The 17,110-nt window shown below is 37.7% G+C and overlaps 1 protein-coding gene across 3 annotated transcripts in view; it reads right to left on the bottom strand.

Moving 5' to 3' along the window:
* Nucleotides 1-17,110, bottom strand: part of GPR155 (G protein-coupled receptor 155) — a 31,288-nt gene extending 14,178 nt beyond the window's left edge. For 2 of the 3 annotated variants that reach the window (XM_075756615.1, XM_075756617.1), the window contains exons 1-6: nucleotides 16,759-17,001; nucleotides 10,221-10,727; nucleotides 4,699-5,098; nucleotides 3,179-3,344; nucleotides 1,741-1,896; nucleotides 583-666 (exon numbers count right to left, since the gene is read on the bottom strand). In XM_075756615.1, the coding sequence (XP_075612730.1) occupies nucleotides 583-666; nucleotides 1,741-1,896; nucleotides 3,179-3,344; nucleotides 4,699-5,098; nucleotides 10,221-10,680 (1,266 nt within the window). In that variant the 5' untranslated portion in view covers nucleotides 10,681-10,727; nucleotides 16,759-17,001. Of the gene's footprint in view, nucleotides 1-582; nucleotides 667-1,740; nucleotides 1,897-3,178; nucleotides 3,345-4,698; nucleotides 5,099-10,220; nucleotides 10,728-16,758 lie in introns of all 3 variants that reach the window. The other variant, XM_075756616.1, reaches the window with a different exon arrangement.

Raw genomic sequence — 17,110 nt, 5'->3', positions numbered from 1 at the left:
GTGCAGTTGACTTCAAGGGAAGAAGGAACACGTACTCTACAGTTTTCTCTCAGTTTAAATAACAATTAAAATTAATCCAGAGCTATTTGGCTTTGCCCTTCCCTAGCCACCAGCCATGCATTCCCACACCTGTCTGATCCCTCACCGAGCCACTTCAGGGAGCTAAACCAGCATGGGGATTAGTTTTCTATTTAGTTCCTTGAATCAGGTCACCATAGAAGTCAAACACACACTGCTGCTGACTCTGGCACTGCTGACTTTAGATTGGCATAAATTGCTACCAAAGTGCACTCAACAGTATTAGGCAGTAACTTATAATGCTAAAAATATGTTTCAGAAGTCACTATCCATTCTGTTTGCTTATAGCTCTGTTTGAAAACCATACTACCAGCATCAACTATAATTTTCTTCAAGGGTGTATTTTAAGGCACAGAAATTGTTTAGACAAGTTGCACACTAGACCCCACTGCCCTCCATAGATGGCTACAAAGACACCACTATAGAAACCAAACTCATAAGAATGTTAAAAGACTTTAAAAAAACCCCCAAAACTCACACAACAGCATTCTTCTTACTACTGACCTGAGCAACAAGTAGATTTGTTGTAATCATATGAGGAAGCTGTTTGTATTTCTTACTCAGAAGAACAACAATAAGAGACCAGATCTGTAACATGGAAGAAAAAGTTGGATTTAAGAGTAAAAGAAAACTCAAAAGAATAAGATGAGTATACTGGCAGACTATGATGAAATTACACATACAACAAATCTTCTTGAAAAGTTTCTTAGCAACATGACTACTGTAGTCAGCTCCATACCATCTGCTGCCAGTCCCTATGCCTCAGCAACCACGGCCAGAAAAAGCAGTGCATCTTTGTGTTCTTGTGATGGTGAAATATTTCCAGGAATCACCAAGAGCCTGCCTCTAGTGCGCAGAAGCCTGGTTCCTCCTCAGGACATAAATGACCACAGAGTAGCCTGGCAATTTAGAATTTAAAATCCCACACTCCCCCCAGAATCTCCCAAAATGATATGTGACAGCAAGAGGTAGCATTCATTTGTAGCTTCCCCTGAGGCACAGTTTCAAGACAAGAGGACTTCAGTAAGACAACAACTTAAGAACATTCCAACTCTCTCCAACATGGAAGTTTTTATTTTATAAAAGCAAACAAAATAAGCACACTATCCGTAGTGCCTATAGAGCCAAAACACAATTCACAATGGACTTCTGGATTATCAACCCACTTTTTAAGAACTATGCACCGAAAATTTCTAGGAAAGCAATTTGATAAAGTTATATTAAAACTACCAAGTTAAACATGTTCATTAATACTCACTGATATTTCATTAAATAAATATTCATTGACATTTCTGGAGCTGAAGTTTGTACACAGCCTCCATTACTGTGATACCCAAGCACCTCACATGGTTTGAAGTAATTATTCCCTGTGGTGTAAGCTAGTACTGTTATTCCCCCCACCCTGTTATTTAAAAAAAAAAAAAAGGACAAACCCTTAAGCGCTGCACTAGTGCTCTAATTCACTTACCCATCTTTCTCTACAGTGCTGCTTTCCCGCTCACCCACTGCTAAATCAATAAGGTTTTTAACTCCTTCCTTGTCCTTCTGCAACAGGATACAACGAGGAGATGCGAGTCATCTTATGACTCGATTTGTTGCTTATATACTAATGCTACCCTGACACAATGGAGTGCTTTTGTATTTCACTTCATCAACACCTACCAGAGAAATGAGGCTGACAATACTTATGTCAAAGCTAACATTTTGGAGTGCAGATGCCAGTGGGTTGGGGTCCATAGATGGAATGGTTAACAGCCACGCAGAAACATACATAATAGGTGCAGACACAAAAGTGCTTATCACCATACCTGAGGTAATCTGCAAAAGGAGTCAAACAGAAACAAGAACGGAGTTAATCAGGTCTCAAGCTAAATAATCTGCTTTCAGGAATACAATCACTGGCAAAATTGTACCTTTGAATTAAAAATACATAGACCTTTAACAAATCACTGAGTTGTTTCTATAACAAATTATTTAGAATTTGAGCCAGAAAGTATTTTGTACATAAAGTTAAACTGAAAATTCTAACAAGCTTCTGAAATAAGTAGGAATGGAGAGTTCCCTATTGCAAATTCTTACAGAGCTTTTTTAGGGGTGTCAAATATACTAACGACTACAGTCTAGAGGTGGATTTACAATATCACAATTTAGTTTTGGATGCAAAGATTCACACTGTAAATAAATAAGAAAACATGTTGTTACGCAAATACTAATATGCATCAATTCATGAGAAGCCGCCATATATATTTACATTTAAGTGATTTCTAGTTTGGTTTCTCATTGTTGTTACTCATACTACAGATCTCTGTTTTAAAGAGATTTCCTGAGTTTGTTGGGCACAAAATTCTATCTTGAAAGATTTACTTCTAGTGCCCCTTTTTTCCTCCACTTTTCTTAAAAAAAAAACCCAAAAAAACAAAGCCAAAACAACTAAACAAACCGAAAATAGATAACATTAAAAACAATGGAAGTCAACAGGAATGTTTTAACATCACTTCAAGTGGAAGAAAGGAAACAGTTATAAAATTTGTATTTTAAATTGAAAACATAATTGATAAGCTCTGTTATAAAAAAAAAGTAAAATTGATTTCTATCAGAAGATTTAACTGAAGGGCAACACAACAGAATCAGCTAAAGCATACGTTCTTCCGCAAGTTTCTAGCATTAAGCTAACCTTTTTCTTACTGAAGTCAGTAACATGATTTCTGTTTTTACCTACAAAAACAGTAGCTCAAAAATAAGGTCTTTGGAAAAAACAAACAAAGAAAAACCAACAAAAAACAAACACCAACAAACCCACAACAAAGACACAAGTTCTTTAGATATAAAGTTATCCTAGTTCTTCCTACCAGAATCATGAATAAGAAAGGTATGAGGACTTATTTATGAATGTGTACTATCAAGACACTTGAGACATCAGGAAAGAGTACTGTAGTTAATAATCTGAAATATAATTTATATTTGATATCTAGGGAGTACAAGTAAATCTAAGGAGTCTATACTACAGAAAAGCAAATTCATCAAGCGTACTTATTTAAGTACTTCATCAACAAAGTTCGGCTCAAAGTTAGTACACGTTTGGGAAAAGCTTACTACATACAATTCCTACTTCCATATTAAATTGACTTGCAAATATTGCGACACCAGGTGCTGCTGGAAAAACTCCATAAAGAAATGCATAGTTTGATAAACTGGTGTGGTTGACTACGTTCTCACTCTTGTCCAAGAGTTCCACCATCTCTCTACAGAGAAATGGCATCATAAGTCTGAAAAGAGAGGGGAAAAAGTAATTTTAAAAAATATTACTCAAACTATAGCAATAGACTCTTCTTTACTCAGAAAATGAACCAAAAGGAAATTTAAGACTTGAATACTATTTATGAAAAGCAAAATACTGACATCACTTTGAATAATTGCCTTTACTGTTACTAGCTGCTTAAAAATTTTGTGTCACACGTTAACAAACCCCATATATAAAAAAAAAAATTGTAAAAATGACAACAAACTCTAAGATATAACCTCATTCTCCGATTGTGCAGATACATTCTTTGTATAAACATCAGATTTAGAAAGGTAAAACACATAAACCCCCCTCATTTTTCAACTGTTAAAATAACAATAGCTATCAGCAGTCAGCAGCTTTGAAATAGATAACATTTCTGTAAGCTGTCTGAAAGATAACAAGGGCTCAAGCTTAAGTATCCCATTCTGAAAGTTGTGGCCAGCAAAAAAAGCCCTGCATTGATGCTATTCACTTCGCTGCTAGCAACACCCCAGATCGCACATAAGACTCACGATGTAAGCGTTACACAGGCTCGTTACATAAATTGACCAGTAAAGCAAAGCGGTAACATTAAAAAAAAAATCACTTTTTCTCATGTTCTTACAAACTTATCATTGAGCTGGTTTACAAACTAGGTCTTTAAGTTTGCTAGTTAGTTGCATTGATATTCAAATGCACCTTCAAGTTTTACACTATGAAATTAAGCACCAAACAATCATTCTATTATGTTAATTGTAGTTCTGTAGCAAGTAAAATATTTAGTTCACAGTCACTGAGATATATTCAAAGGAGGATAATAACGGTATAAGTTCTACATACAAGTTGTCATTTATTCATGCTTAAAAGTCAGACAGCTTAAGAGTGTAAAGTAACCATTTTTAAGCTCTTCCAATACAGCCGTTTCAAAGATTTACAGACAAAGCAAGGAAAATCAACTAATTTGGAGATGTATTGCATAATCCAAAGAAAATACAAATACTAATCAAATAATACTTAAACTCACTCTTGTATAACTATTTAACTAGTAAATTTTAATTTAAGCTAATCATCCCCCAAACACCCAATTTGTGACAGGTGGCCTGCAGACAGTCCAAGAAGTCACAGCACCCCTGAATTTTTTTCTCTGTCAAGCCTGACAACAGGTTTGCAGAGTGCAAAATTTCTTTTAAAAGTTAACGTTTGTATACTATCAGAGTTTGGGAAGCACTCACCCAAAATACTGGAAGTGAAATACACTATTGCTATAATGATTTTGAGAGAAAAGTCATCTGACCAGTATATTCAAAGCTTAAAACATCTAGAGAACAAAATTATAGAAGTACATAAATCGAACTTACAGTTTAGCTGTGATGAGAAGGATCAGTGCAACAAACATACCCTTTGTCAGTTTTTTTGTTTGTCCCACCATAGTTAGTCCAAGGTAAAAAAGTGCGGAGCCAGAAAATGAACTGCCCAGTCCATCAAGGAAGTTTTCAAGGTATTCGGGAATTTTCTGACCAAGAATAAAGTTTGAGGCAATTCCTATGAAGACCATGAATACAATTGGGTTCTGCAAAACTCGAAGGAGTGCTAGGCCCACTATTTTGATTTTGCTCTGTGACACAGTGCGATTATCCCTCCACTTCTGGATTTCACAGAAGATAAACCCAAGAGGGTTCAGCATCATAAGAGATATTGGAGCCACTAGGTAAATGTACTGGAGATATTCTGGGTAAGTGGTTTGATATAAAGCTTCAACTAGAAGACAGGAAATGAAAAGTGATGAGTGATAACATTTCAGTACAAAAATACATTAATATTGAAATTAAGTTTTGTTGTCTGAAAGCTAAAGAAAAATTATTTCATTATCCTTCAGAGGTAACTGCATTTACAATCAAGATAAGATGATGTAGTAAGACAAGTATGCCCAATCACCATTCGGCCATAGTCATCCAACGCACACATTAAAAAAAAAATAAAAATCAAAGAATCACTAGCCAACAATATTTAATGATTCTATGAATATTCAACATTTACCAGGAAAAAAAAAAGAAAATAATATAACAATCCCACATGGCATTTGAGTCATCCCAAATGCTGAAAAAAATTCGGGTTTTGCCGAATTGCTTTTCCTCCCCAGAAACATGAGTTGTGGAGAATTACATGCACCTTTGCAGGACACAATTTGCTTCTCATGTAGGGGAGTCTTACATTCTTTGGAATTGAATCAGCTTTCAGTGGGTAAATCAGGTGTAATCTTTCTACACTGATTCCATATAACACAGCAAAGAAACAACCAAATAAAAATACATTTGCACATAATTATTAGCTCATTTTCTGGGACTACCCAGGACAAGAGTTATCACTGTAGTTCTGGTCCCTCAAGGAACTTTAAATCACGAGCATTTGTTTTGATTGCTACTATGTACTTGTGAGTCATCAAGGTAGAACTGCTTCTTACTTCAAGTTTGTGCTAACAGCACTTCAAAAATCATGAAAACACTCTGGAAAAATATACAAGATTCTATTCTAGGGTGAATTAAAAAAACACCACAATATTTTTAAAGTAGGATTTTTGTTTTATTTTCATTTTAATACTCTATATTAAGGACAGGAAAATAACTGCAAGGTCTTGAATTCTGCAGAATGCAGATGTTTTTGGTCTCCCTATCATAATTTCATGACTTCATATTGAAAACAGGAAAATGAGAAATGATGCATATGAAGCACTTCCTCACATAAGCAATAAAATAACGTTTAAATTGCCATCACTGCTTCATGTTTGCATTTTAAATGTGTTTTATAAACAAAGATTTCAAGTGAAATTCTTTTAAAACTTCTAGGCCTATACTGTTGTGTTTCCTGTATATGCATTAAATGATGAATTAAGCCTACCAAAATTGGTGTTTATCTGGTTAACAATAGAGAATTTATCTGTGTAAGAATGCCACGTTAATTTTCCAAACTTATCTGGAAAGATAACATTTACCTTTTACCTGCCTTATAATGTTATTATTTCCAATAATTTTCAGAAATATGCAATGTGATGCTTTCCATTTTAGTTTTTCCTGCCCAAGTTAAAAAGGAACATATTCTTTCCCAGGCAGAAGTATCTTAATATGCAGATGCAATTGTATTTGTACTACAAAGAATATAAAAAAAAAAAAAAGAAAAAAAAGGAAGCATTATTCCATAAATACACCTACTAGACATAGACTTTCTATGGAATAACTTTGCACACTTAGTGTACTAAGGTTTAAGGTCACTAAGCAGCCAACTGTTCTTTTTCTGGAAAAGTTTTCCCTCGTGACTTTTTTTCAAAATCCAAAAGATTTTTACCTTCATATTAGCTAAGCACCTGCAATGACAGGATCTACTAAGTGCTAAATCAGCACTTAGTATAAACAGCCTCCTCTTTAGAGTGAATAAACTGACATTTGCAATTAGTTCATTTCCAATATATAAGAAAAAGTACTAAAGGTGCTTTTCTTCTTACAAGCCATGATTAAAGTACATATACAAGAGCTACTTGTCCTAAAATTCTGAATTAACTGCTGAACAGAACTCCTAAGTTTGTGGTTAGTTACTGTATTTAACAAGCCAGTTTTAAACATGAAGTATATTCTGATAAATAAAACCACTTTAAACCTGCTGGACACTTTTTATGTAAGACAAAATTTTTTAAAACCTCAAACTTTAGAGCAATGCTTTTATGCTGCTTTATACAGAATGCCTATCTCAATCAAAAGCAACTCAACACAAGTCACATGTAAATAATGTCCAAGTGAAAAATGTACTAAATCATTATTTTTTGGCAAAGCAAAACTGTATACTTAATATATTAAGCCCTATAAGTAATTTAACTGATGCCTGAAGTCACAATGCATTTTCCAGGGTAACATGAAGCGGAACCAATGTAGATTGCTGAGTCAGTGCTGAAAAAATATAAGAAATCACTCTGAAAGAATCATTCAGACAGTGAAAATAATCCACAACTTCTATCTCCAATGAAAAATTTTCTTTTTATTTAAAACAAGGTGCCAGCTTGCTGATCATAACAAAAAATTGAAATTGAAGATATTTTAATACTTTAAAAAAAAATAATCGATTTCCCACATTCCAGCTGCCCAAAATTACATATAAATCACACACTAGCTGTTCACGCTTAATACAATTAGTACCATTAAAGTCATGGTAACTGAGCTACCATCCACACAACACTTCTGCTACACCTCTGCTTTAACAATGCAGCACCAGAGAGTAGATGAAGCTGCTCTGTCAGAGTTGTATCATCTCACCTAGTAATAAATACCAAACAGACAAAGCTTTCTACCATAGTAATTCTATTTACAGGGGGACACACACCCCACTAGCAGATCTCTGTACCAGTTGTTTTTCATTCCAAATCAACATCAGTTTGTAGTGTAGAACTGTCATAACAGTGATTAGAGAAAAACAGTGATGATTGAAAATTTAATCTGTATTTTAATTTTCCTATGTGTAAATCTTTGCCTAACTTTTGCATAGTGGTTATTAAAGAAACAAAATTACATGGGATTAAAACTCAGGACAACATCTATTTAAGAGTTCAAACTGCCTTTTTAAATAGTGTTATTATAATACACAGATTTGTCAATGCTGATTTTTTTCCTTTACAAATTTCAACTGAAGCAGCCTTTAAAAATATATTTCCATTAAAAGATCAAGTTTTGCTCAAAACACTACCTATCATCATACATAAAAAGAAACAAGCAAGGCATTCTTTGTTGCCTAGTCCTGCAAACACTTCAGAGAAGCCACTATCAGTAAAAAGTTTGCACACGTGACAGCATAAACCAAACACTGGTGAAAGTTTGGGGATGGGAGAAGGGAAAGGACAGGAAAGAAAATAAACAGCTCTGAGAAATTAACAGCCCTTAAGTGCCTATCATGTTACTGTTGCCTTAAGTATTTCAGTAAAGGTCTTAATGAGCTAGGTGTTGTGAATTTGCCTAGATTGTACATAGAAGAAATATGAATCATATTTTATAAATCATGAAATGCTTGCAGAAAAATGCAATCTGACAAGAAAGTCAAAGTAGAAAGCTTGTTTTAACTAGAAGGATACAATGGAAATATGTTCTGACAAGTTCAAAATAGAAAAAAAGAAAAACACTAATGGCATTTTAATCCACTACCAAGAAACAACAACATAATCCTCACATCCTTATAAGTGATTCACTTCTGACTTCTCTCAAGAGGAATAAATCTCAGGAGATGCAACTGAGGAAAACAAGGTATTTTCATCTAGGGAAGAAAAAGTTTGCAATTGCATTTGTCTACATTTTAGACACATACAGCAAATTTGAAGAGAGTAAGAAAGATTCAAGATTATCCTGAGCATGCTGCCCTGGAATAGGAAGAATAAAACTGCCAACTCCTTGAGTAATCTAAAATATGGAGCTACTTGTTATGTACAGTCTGGAATTGCATGTTTAAGATGCTTTTTTGTAACTGTATTTTCAATTTGGTAATCGAATATCTTGCTTTTTGCTTCGCTAGAACAAACTAATTTTCTTTTTTTGTTCTTAACCTTGTCTGGATGGTAAGAGTGACCTCAAGAGAATTTGAGAGGCACACAGTACTTTCTTTTCAGGGAGCAGCAAACAAATAAAAGATAGTCCAGGCATCCTCTCCAAATGCCTTCCACTCCAGGTGTATTTTGAAGATCCTGATACCTGCAGTGCGCATTCCCACCCCAGCCACACGGGTCAGCCTGGGGAGAGGCAGCACTGAAAGCTACATTGGCACAAAAGAGCCTCCCAAGGCAGGTAAGAAGCGCTGCAATGCAGACAGTAGCAGGTGGGAGAAGCCTGCTCCAACTCCAGATCACTTCCTAAGTATCATAGTATGTATGGCTAGAAGCATATTGACATACCATTAAGAAAATCTATAAAAAGGAAAAAGAAAAAAAACTTCCTTAATAAAATGAAAGAAAATAATAGTCTTGCAGATTGGGATAAAATTAAGTTTAATAACTGATATTGCTTGGAATTCAGAATATAGGCTTATAAGAACAAGAGTACACAGCTATACAAGTTACAGTCTAAATACCTCTCTTGTTTGTTTGGTTTTTAGCTCCACTGGACTAGCGGTTAGTTACACATCCCAAGAATGGCATCACGGCCGCATAAAATTCCAATTTGAGATACACAAATGCAAGTTACCACAAATCACACGGCAATCTTGCTTTTAAAAGACAGACTTCTTCCAAGACTATGTCCTAAAGCATGTCTACTGGCCACAACAGCATAAAGATTAAAGGATAAACTGGCTACATAAATTAAGTAGCACAAAAATTAGAAGTTTCTTCTGAACAGATTTAAAGTTTGTCACATAACACTCCACAAGCAGTAGGCACCAACATTACGGATAGTGTTTTCTTTGAGCTAAACCAAGAGGTGACACCAAAGTAGTAAAAAAACCACGACAGCTATTTCAGAGGCCGCAGGTACAGACTCATACTTTGCAAAGCAAGAAGTTTTGGTCTTGAGGGAAACTCTGGCAATTTCCCATAAAAGCATTCTTAACTGGCAGTAAGTGTAAGGTAATTTTTACCAATTCTGAAATTATATTTTAAATCCTTTTTTAAATGCAATTTACTTTAACATGACAAGATCACACAGCCAACAGTAGTTAAATTGTTTTAAATTCTGTCTCATTCATACCAGCTGACAGTTTTCTTCCCTTACTTGGTCTAAGGTCAAGAAATGTGACTTGAGAAATGCCTTAGCTCCTAACTTCTGTCACAGGTCAATTTCAAATTATGGAAAAATAAAAGCAAACATGTCTAGAACACTGAAAAATAGTTTCAAATAAGAAAGAATAAGGAACTACTTACCTATTGGATATCCCAGTGCAAAGTCATTGCTTTGTGTAGCAAAAATAGGGAACAAACCTGCTTTGCTAAATCTGTTCTCAGGACTGGCTACCAACAATGTTAAAACACAGACTAAGAAAAAAACAGCAGCTTTGGCAACTAAAATACTGTACAGGAAGGACCAATTCACATTAGAAAAGTTAAGTACCACCATGTTTTTGAACAGTAGAGCTGGGAGTGCAAAACGGGACACAAAATTTCCCAGTCCTTTGGCCTGAGTTGTTGTGATAATGTTGGCTCTTCCAGCTATGTAGCCACAAAGAATTATTCCAAAGCATTCTAACAGGGCTGGGAAAAGCCTGCTTATTGACATGGAAGGAGTACCGCCAGTGGTATTGAGTCCAACTTGTCCAGGCAAAGAAATAGACATATTAGCTGAAGATGAGAGGTTCTTTGTATTGAAGTTTGAATAGCTATCCATTTCCTTTGACCACCTCTTCCAAAAAAACCAGCTTGAAATGATCTCATCTGTAAAAGAAAGAAGAAAAAAAAAAAGTATTTATTTATTAACTTCCAGAACTGTGTTTGTGAATATTTATGGTATCAGGCTTGCTGACAGAAAAGTTTACACTTACAAGTGCATTACAAATAAATAACAAGACAAATGATAAGCAGCTATAGAGAAACAACTCTGAGAAAGAAGAATGCTGAAAGATCATTCCATACACACATCATCTTCACACATCTTCTCACAAGAGCACACAACTCAACCAGCCAATTGATAGAGGCTAAAATTTCCACAGAAATTTGAGAGTAACACTGAAATATTAAAACTAAATGTAGATTGGGTGTTCAAAAAGCAAAAAATCTGTTGGAAGGGAGCTATAATAAGGATTTTTTTTTTTTTGTTATTATTCTAGGACCTAAACATCATGCAGCATAAATTACAGCCCTTCAGCAATTTCCAGTCATTGTTTCAGAAAACGGTAATTGCTAAATTCTCAGTGTACATTCCTTGCTTTCCTGGACTACCATTACAAGCCTAGTTAACTCTCTAACAGGAATGCATGAGACTTTACACACTCATCAGCAGCTTATAATCTTTCTTACCTCCTCAGCTCACTGTCAGTTCCCACATACTCTTTGCTTCCAACTATCAAGTTGTTATTTGTCTTTTCTAACTCCTTTTGTAGGCCTCAGGACACCTTACCTCAGGTCCTCCCTAAACCATGTCCTGTTTGGTTCTTTTTCCTTCACAATAAAAATATACTTTAAACTCCCAATATTAAAATCCCATCCTGGACTTCCCTTTAACTACTGCTGTTCACCTCTGCTTCCATATGCTCAGCTTTATGCATGGTCAGGAGTCCTTCACCTCCATGTTTAGATCCTATTTAATCCAGGTTCTGTCCCTGAAACAGCTCTTACCAAAATTCTGAGAGACCAAAATCTTCTTAAACTCTCAGAATCAGTGTTCCATTTTCATCCTTTGTGACCATCACACACCTTTATGATAGTCATCATCTCCTTGAAATTTTGCTCTTCCCATATCTTTTTTAACTACAGTTCCTCCTAATTCTCCTCCGATCTCTACTTGTTCCTGTAAGATTTACATGGGAGGATCCCTCTAAATTTCCGTGAGTTCCAAGGAAGTGCTCCTTCTTTGTTTCTCTTTTGTCTCCCTACATCCTCTGCCTGTGTATTTTCATAAGCACTTTATCAGTTACGATTAGATGAGTCCTAAAATCTCTCTTTCTAATCCAGACCCATCTTCTCCCATTAAAACTATCATTTCAGCCTGTGTCCAAGATCTCTTTTGTGAATATCCTGCTGTCAATTTAAGTCCAATGAGCCTGAAACTGTTCTCCTCCCAAAAAGATGCTCCCTCAGTTACTCTGTGCCGTGTATCTATTTTCCTAGAGGCAAGTGACAAAGGTTACAAAATCCTCTAATTTGAGGGAAATGCAAACTTACTGAACTTACTCTGTTGCAAGGAAGAACCTTCATAGTCTATAAGTATCAGTTCTTTTTCTGTACATCATTCTACAGATTCATTCTCCACACATCCAAACCTCCTTGCTTTCATATTCTTTTACAGCCTAAGTTTATGGCCTCTTAATCTATCCCAGAATAACAAAAGGAAGCCCTTACAAGAACATGAGTGCCAGGCAAAGAAGATAAATTTGAACAAGAACTGTAGCTTCTCAAGCCTGGCACAAAAACATTTGGCAAGGCCCTCTCTACCTTTGAGAAAGACTGAGAGATCAAATCATGGTATCACCCTTCAAGCTTGTACCTTGCTTTGTGCAACTTTGACCTCTCCCAGTGTTTCAGTATCACATGCTAATGATACACTTTCAAATTAGCAAGGGATCCACATATGACACAGTGGCCAATGATCTAATTCGTCACACTATTGTTCATCCATACTCCTACATACAATTCTTTAGTCCTGTAACAGTGACATTGAAGCACGCATTAAATTAAGTATTTATGTACAACAGGTAAGTCTCGCGACTCCTGATCTTCGCCTGTTACCAGCGATCGCCTTTGAAAGGGCTGACTACAACACTGCAGATTCTATATGCAAGTAGACATGTAAAGTCTGCAAATCAGATGAAGAGAGAGGACATCAAACACCAATATTTAGTGGTCAACAGCAAGGTCTTGCAGAAACAGCTATGGCTTTAGTGATACAGCTCTGAAACACGTGCAGTCCATCAGCTAACTCTAGATATAAAATTTTGACATGAGTAAGCCCTAAAGTACTCTGGAAAGGAAGTCAAGATATTTTACCCCATTTTGTAGAGATAGAAAGTAAGACAAAGGTGGACTGATTTGTGGTAAGCCATTTAACATATCAGTGGCAAAGCTGAGATTCCCAAATCCCAAACCTGTGCTTTGTACAGCACAATGGCTAGGTCTGTGCAAATTAACAACTGGCCTAAGAGTCTTCCCAGCTTCTTTGTACCCTATCCTCAGGGAACAGAGAGCTCATAACAGCTAGGTAAATAAGCAAGTAAATCAAGTCAGAGCAAAGGTGAGATCTTGTTTGCTCCATTTCACACCATGGCATTCAGCATACACATATTCACGTGTACATAAACTCTTGGACTCATTACTTTTATTTATGCCTGAGGCTTTTAGTAAGCTATCCTTCAATGCTGTTGTAATTTATCTGGACTGAGCGGCTGCATCATCCAAATCTGTCCAGTAACCTTGGCTACCTCTTCTCCTGAGGCAAATGAGTCTCAGTCCAAGTAGGGCTTACTTTAAAGGTTGTATTTTTCCTATGTTATAGGTGATACTTTCACCTAGACATATTTGGACCAGGACCCCAAAGCACTATCTACCATAGAACGATGAAAAAACTTGCAATAAATACAGTAGACAACACACCATTTCTTCCACTACCAAAACTTCAGGAAGCTGTTGGGGTTTGCAAAGCGTTCAAAAGAGGACCAGAGACAGATTTCCAACACTGAATTCTTGAAAGAAGCCAGCCATATTCTACACTAGCTGCAAGGTGAAAAGCAAGTTTTTGGCATAGCCCCACCTCAATTTCTTCAAGGTTGCAGCATGGCATAGAGGTAAGACTCTTGACAATGCAACATGTTCAACCTACTCCCTGTGCTGTTGAGGTGTTTTTTCAGCAATAAGATAAACATAAAGCTTTCTTAATCAAATGCAACATTTGATCTATAGTGGAAGCATCCTTTGGCTGTATCTATCCTTAAATTCTGCCATTCCTTCTCATCCCCCATGCCTTCCTATTCAAGGCTCTATCTTTTACCACCATGTCATTAGTACTGACTAATGACAACATTTATTTTCTGACAATCTTACTCACAAAAGCTACAGTCTACATACAATTATACAGACTTTCACCATTATAACATCTCCTTCCTCTCTCTCTCTCTTGAAAAGTGGTTTGAGCTATCCAGGCTTTTTGATTGCACAGACCAAGCCTTCATAGTCTATCAATATAGCTACACAAGCACATACTTTTAAACCAAAATTGTGCCTAAATTAAACATCTCTCTTCCCTCTGTATTAAAATCATTATTTCTCCTCAAAATTGCTACAAAATACATAAGTGCCCTTGCCTCAATTTTACAATCCAGGACTTAAATAAATATGCAGGAGACTGACTCTCTAGTTGTATTAGTCAGCAGCATGTGCTAAATCCTGTACCTTCCTCACTAGATCAAAACTGACATGGATATACACCCACACATCCTACAATCATCTTTTTAAAGTGCCACAAATATTTCTGCAGCCTCCCTTCAGGCTATCTTTACCTTGAACGTCATTACAAGAGGCCTTGTAAAGTCACTCAGGCCTAATTTTTTGTGAACCACATGAGTTTCAAAGAGAGAAACTACATCACAGTAAAGCTGCTCCACTCCCCAGAGGGCTTTGAGTGTGAATCATGTCTTCAGCTCCAGAGACACGCACATCCCAAAAAATTCATGTTTAACACAGATTAGCTATTGCAGAGCTGTGGGTATTTTCCGGCAATGCAAGCTCTTGCACAGCGCGCTGCTTAACACAATGAATACATCTCTCGGGCCCTTTTGCTCTATAGGATACATGCATTTACATAACTGTTGTGAGATTATGTAATAACTAATCGCAGATTTAACTTATTACACCTGGGACTTAACTCAAACTGGCATCTCACGAGTGAAAATGTCTTCAATTCACAGTTCTTAATGAAATCAAAGATACTGATCTGATGCAAGACCAAAACCTTACATATTCTACACAGAAACTCATCTGTTCTTACAGTGGCTGTAAGAAATTAACTAGTCAAATGACAGTAAAATAAGGAAATATAACACAGTCACAAAGGAAAGCACTTAGCTTTGACTCCACGGGACATACGATTTGTGGTTATCCCTTCAGGGATCAAGATTTGAACCCTTGAAAACTCAGACACGGCTGCATTGTTGGGAACTGCAGGCCAATGAAAACAAAGCTTTTTGGAATAGCACTGCCTTATCTGCTGTCGACTGTGTCGAGCGTAGCTGCTTGCAGCCACGCTGACAACTTGCATTCGTAAGGAAGGACAGCGCAGCCAGCACAAGAGGAAGCCTGGTATGAAGACCAACAATAGACAGAGAGCAAGGAACAAGTGCAGTTTACAATCCCCTTGAAACAAACTGGAACACTGATATTTGCCCACTTCTCTCTTAGGTTGTCAATATTTGTAAAGTGTTAAAATTCACCAGACCAGAAACTCGATTCTCCAGCAGCTGTGAGTTAAGCAACATCAGGTTCCTCTCTGAGTACTGAAATAGAGAAGTTGTCTCCTTTTCCAGCAGGAAAATCCCTTTCATCTTCTTTTTTAATGAAAGTCAAAGATGTTATGAGAGACTAGAAGAGGTACCTCAAGGTACATTATCTTCTCTCTGGTCTCTCACTCTCAAGCTTTCAGCTGATGATCACTCTCAGGATAAATTTGGTGACACTGGCAAGGCTGTGCCCATTGTTCATAAATTATATCCTACAATGTGGCCTCATTTCCTACTTTAACGCAATGTAGAAACATCCCAAGGATGACACATTATTTTATTCAGGAGGCTGAAAGTGGAATTGGGGCAGAAAGAGTTACCATTTATGACAGCTCTAGCATCTCATCCTCAGCTCAGATAAGAACATACCACATGCATGTTCATGTAAAAGTTTGCACAGTATGTCAAAGAGGAAGCAACTGTAGAGAGTTACAACAGAAGTGAAAAGAAGTGATTAGTGCAGTTCCTATTTCTGCAAGTTAACCAAAATTTTTACTTTTCTCTCTACTGGGCTAAGAAAGCAGATACAGGATAATATTGTAATGACAATTAACCCCAGAAGCAGGCCACCACTAGCTTGAAATCCAGTCAATGCAACAAGAAATATCAGACCTTAAATGTTCTTCAAGATCACATTTCTTATTTCAGTTCTTTTCCTCCCCTATGCTGTCATTACAAGAAAGCACCTGAAGAGCGGAGAAGCGGGGGAAGACACGTGCACTGGATGCCCAGAGAAGCCGAGGCCTGCCATGAGCACGCGACTGGCAGAGCCCACAAGGACAACACTTAATGCTACATCAAAATCTGTCAGTGCAGGCATTGAGCAAATGAACCAACAGTTGCCAACAGCACAAAACACCAAGCAAGAAAACCAAATGGAAAACATACCTCCCCCAATTTTCAGTTAGGCTCGTCTTACAGCTTACAAACAGATAGATACATACTTTTTGAAGCAAATGGCAAAACACTTTTCAAAACACAGATTATATTGTCGGCAGCCCTTAAGAACTGCCTCACTTGCCAAGCAGGGGTGAAATATCCTCAGACTTACAATGGGAAAGCCACAACAAAACAAACACCTTGCCTCTGCCCCTTCCTGGCCCATCGCTGCTCTCCCTTCCGTGGTCACCCCAGCTACGAGCACACAGCATTTTCACTCAGAAACACCCGAGAGAGAAAAAAAGATAACAGCACTGTCCTGTATGACACCTGTCTCATTAGAAAATAAAGCTAGAAGTCGGGGGAAGGAGCAGACAGCTTACCTACTTAGCTTTTGGTAGGCACCTCCGCACAGGGGTACGTATAGAGGATTTGTACTCTGCCAAGGTGAGCACCTCTCCGAGGCCGCCGGTACCGAGGTCCAGGAGGGGAGGGACAGCCAGCCCGGCCTGGCCCGGCCCGCCAGCGGCACTCCGGCACTGCCAGCAGGCTCAGCACCCGGCTCAGCACCCGGCGGGGCCGGCTCGGGGCCCCCGCCCCGGGGGGCAGCGCCGCTATCGCGCTCCGCCCCCCGCCGCCGCTCGCCCAGTGCGCCCGAGGCCAGGGTCGGCGCGCAGCCGCGCCGTGCAGGGCCCGCGGGCGGGATGCGGGCGGGCAGGGGCACCGGGCTGCGCG

Source organism: Balearica regulorum, chromosome 6 (assembly GCF_011004875.1).
Source record: "Balearica regulorum gibbericeps isolate bBalReg1 chromosome 6, bBalReg1.pri, whole genome shotgun sequence".
Taxonomy (NCBI): Eukaryota; Metazoa; Chordata; class Aves; order Gruiformes; family Gruidae; genus Balearica; species Balearica regulorum.
The sequence above is the reverse complement of the archived record's forward strand: the minus strand, read 5'-3'. Positions and strand labels throughout refer to the sequence as shown.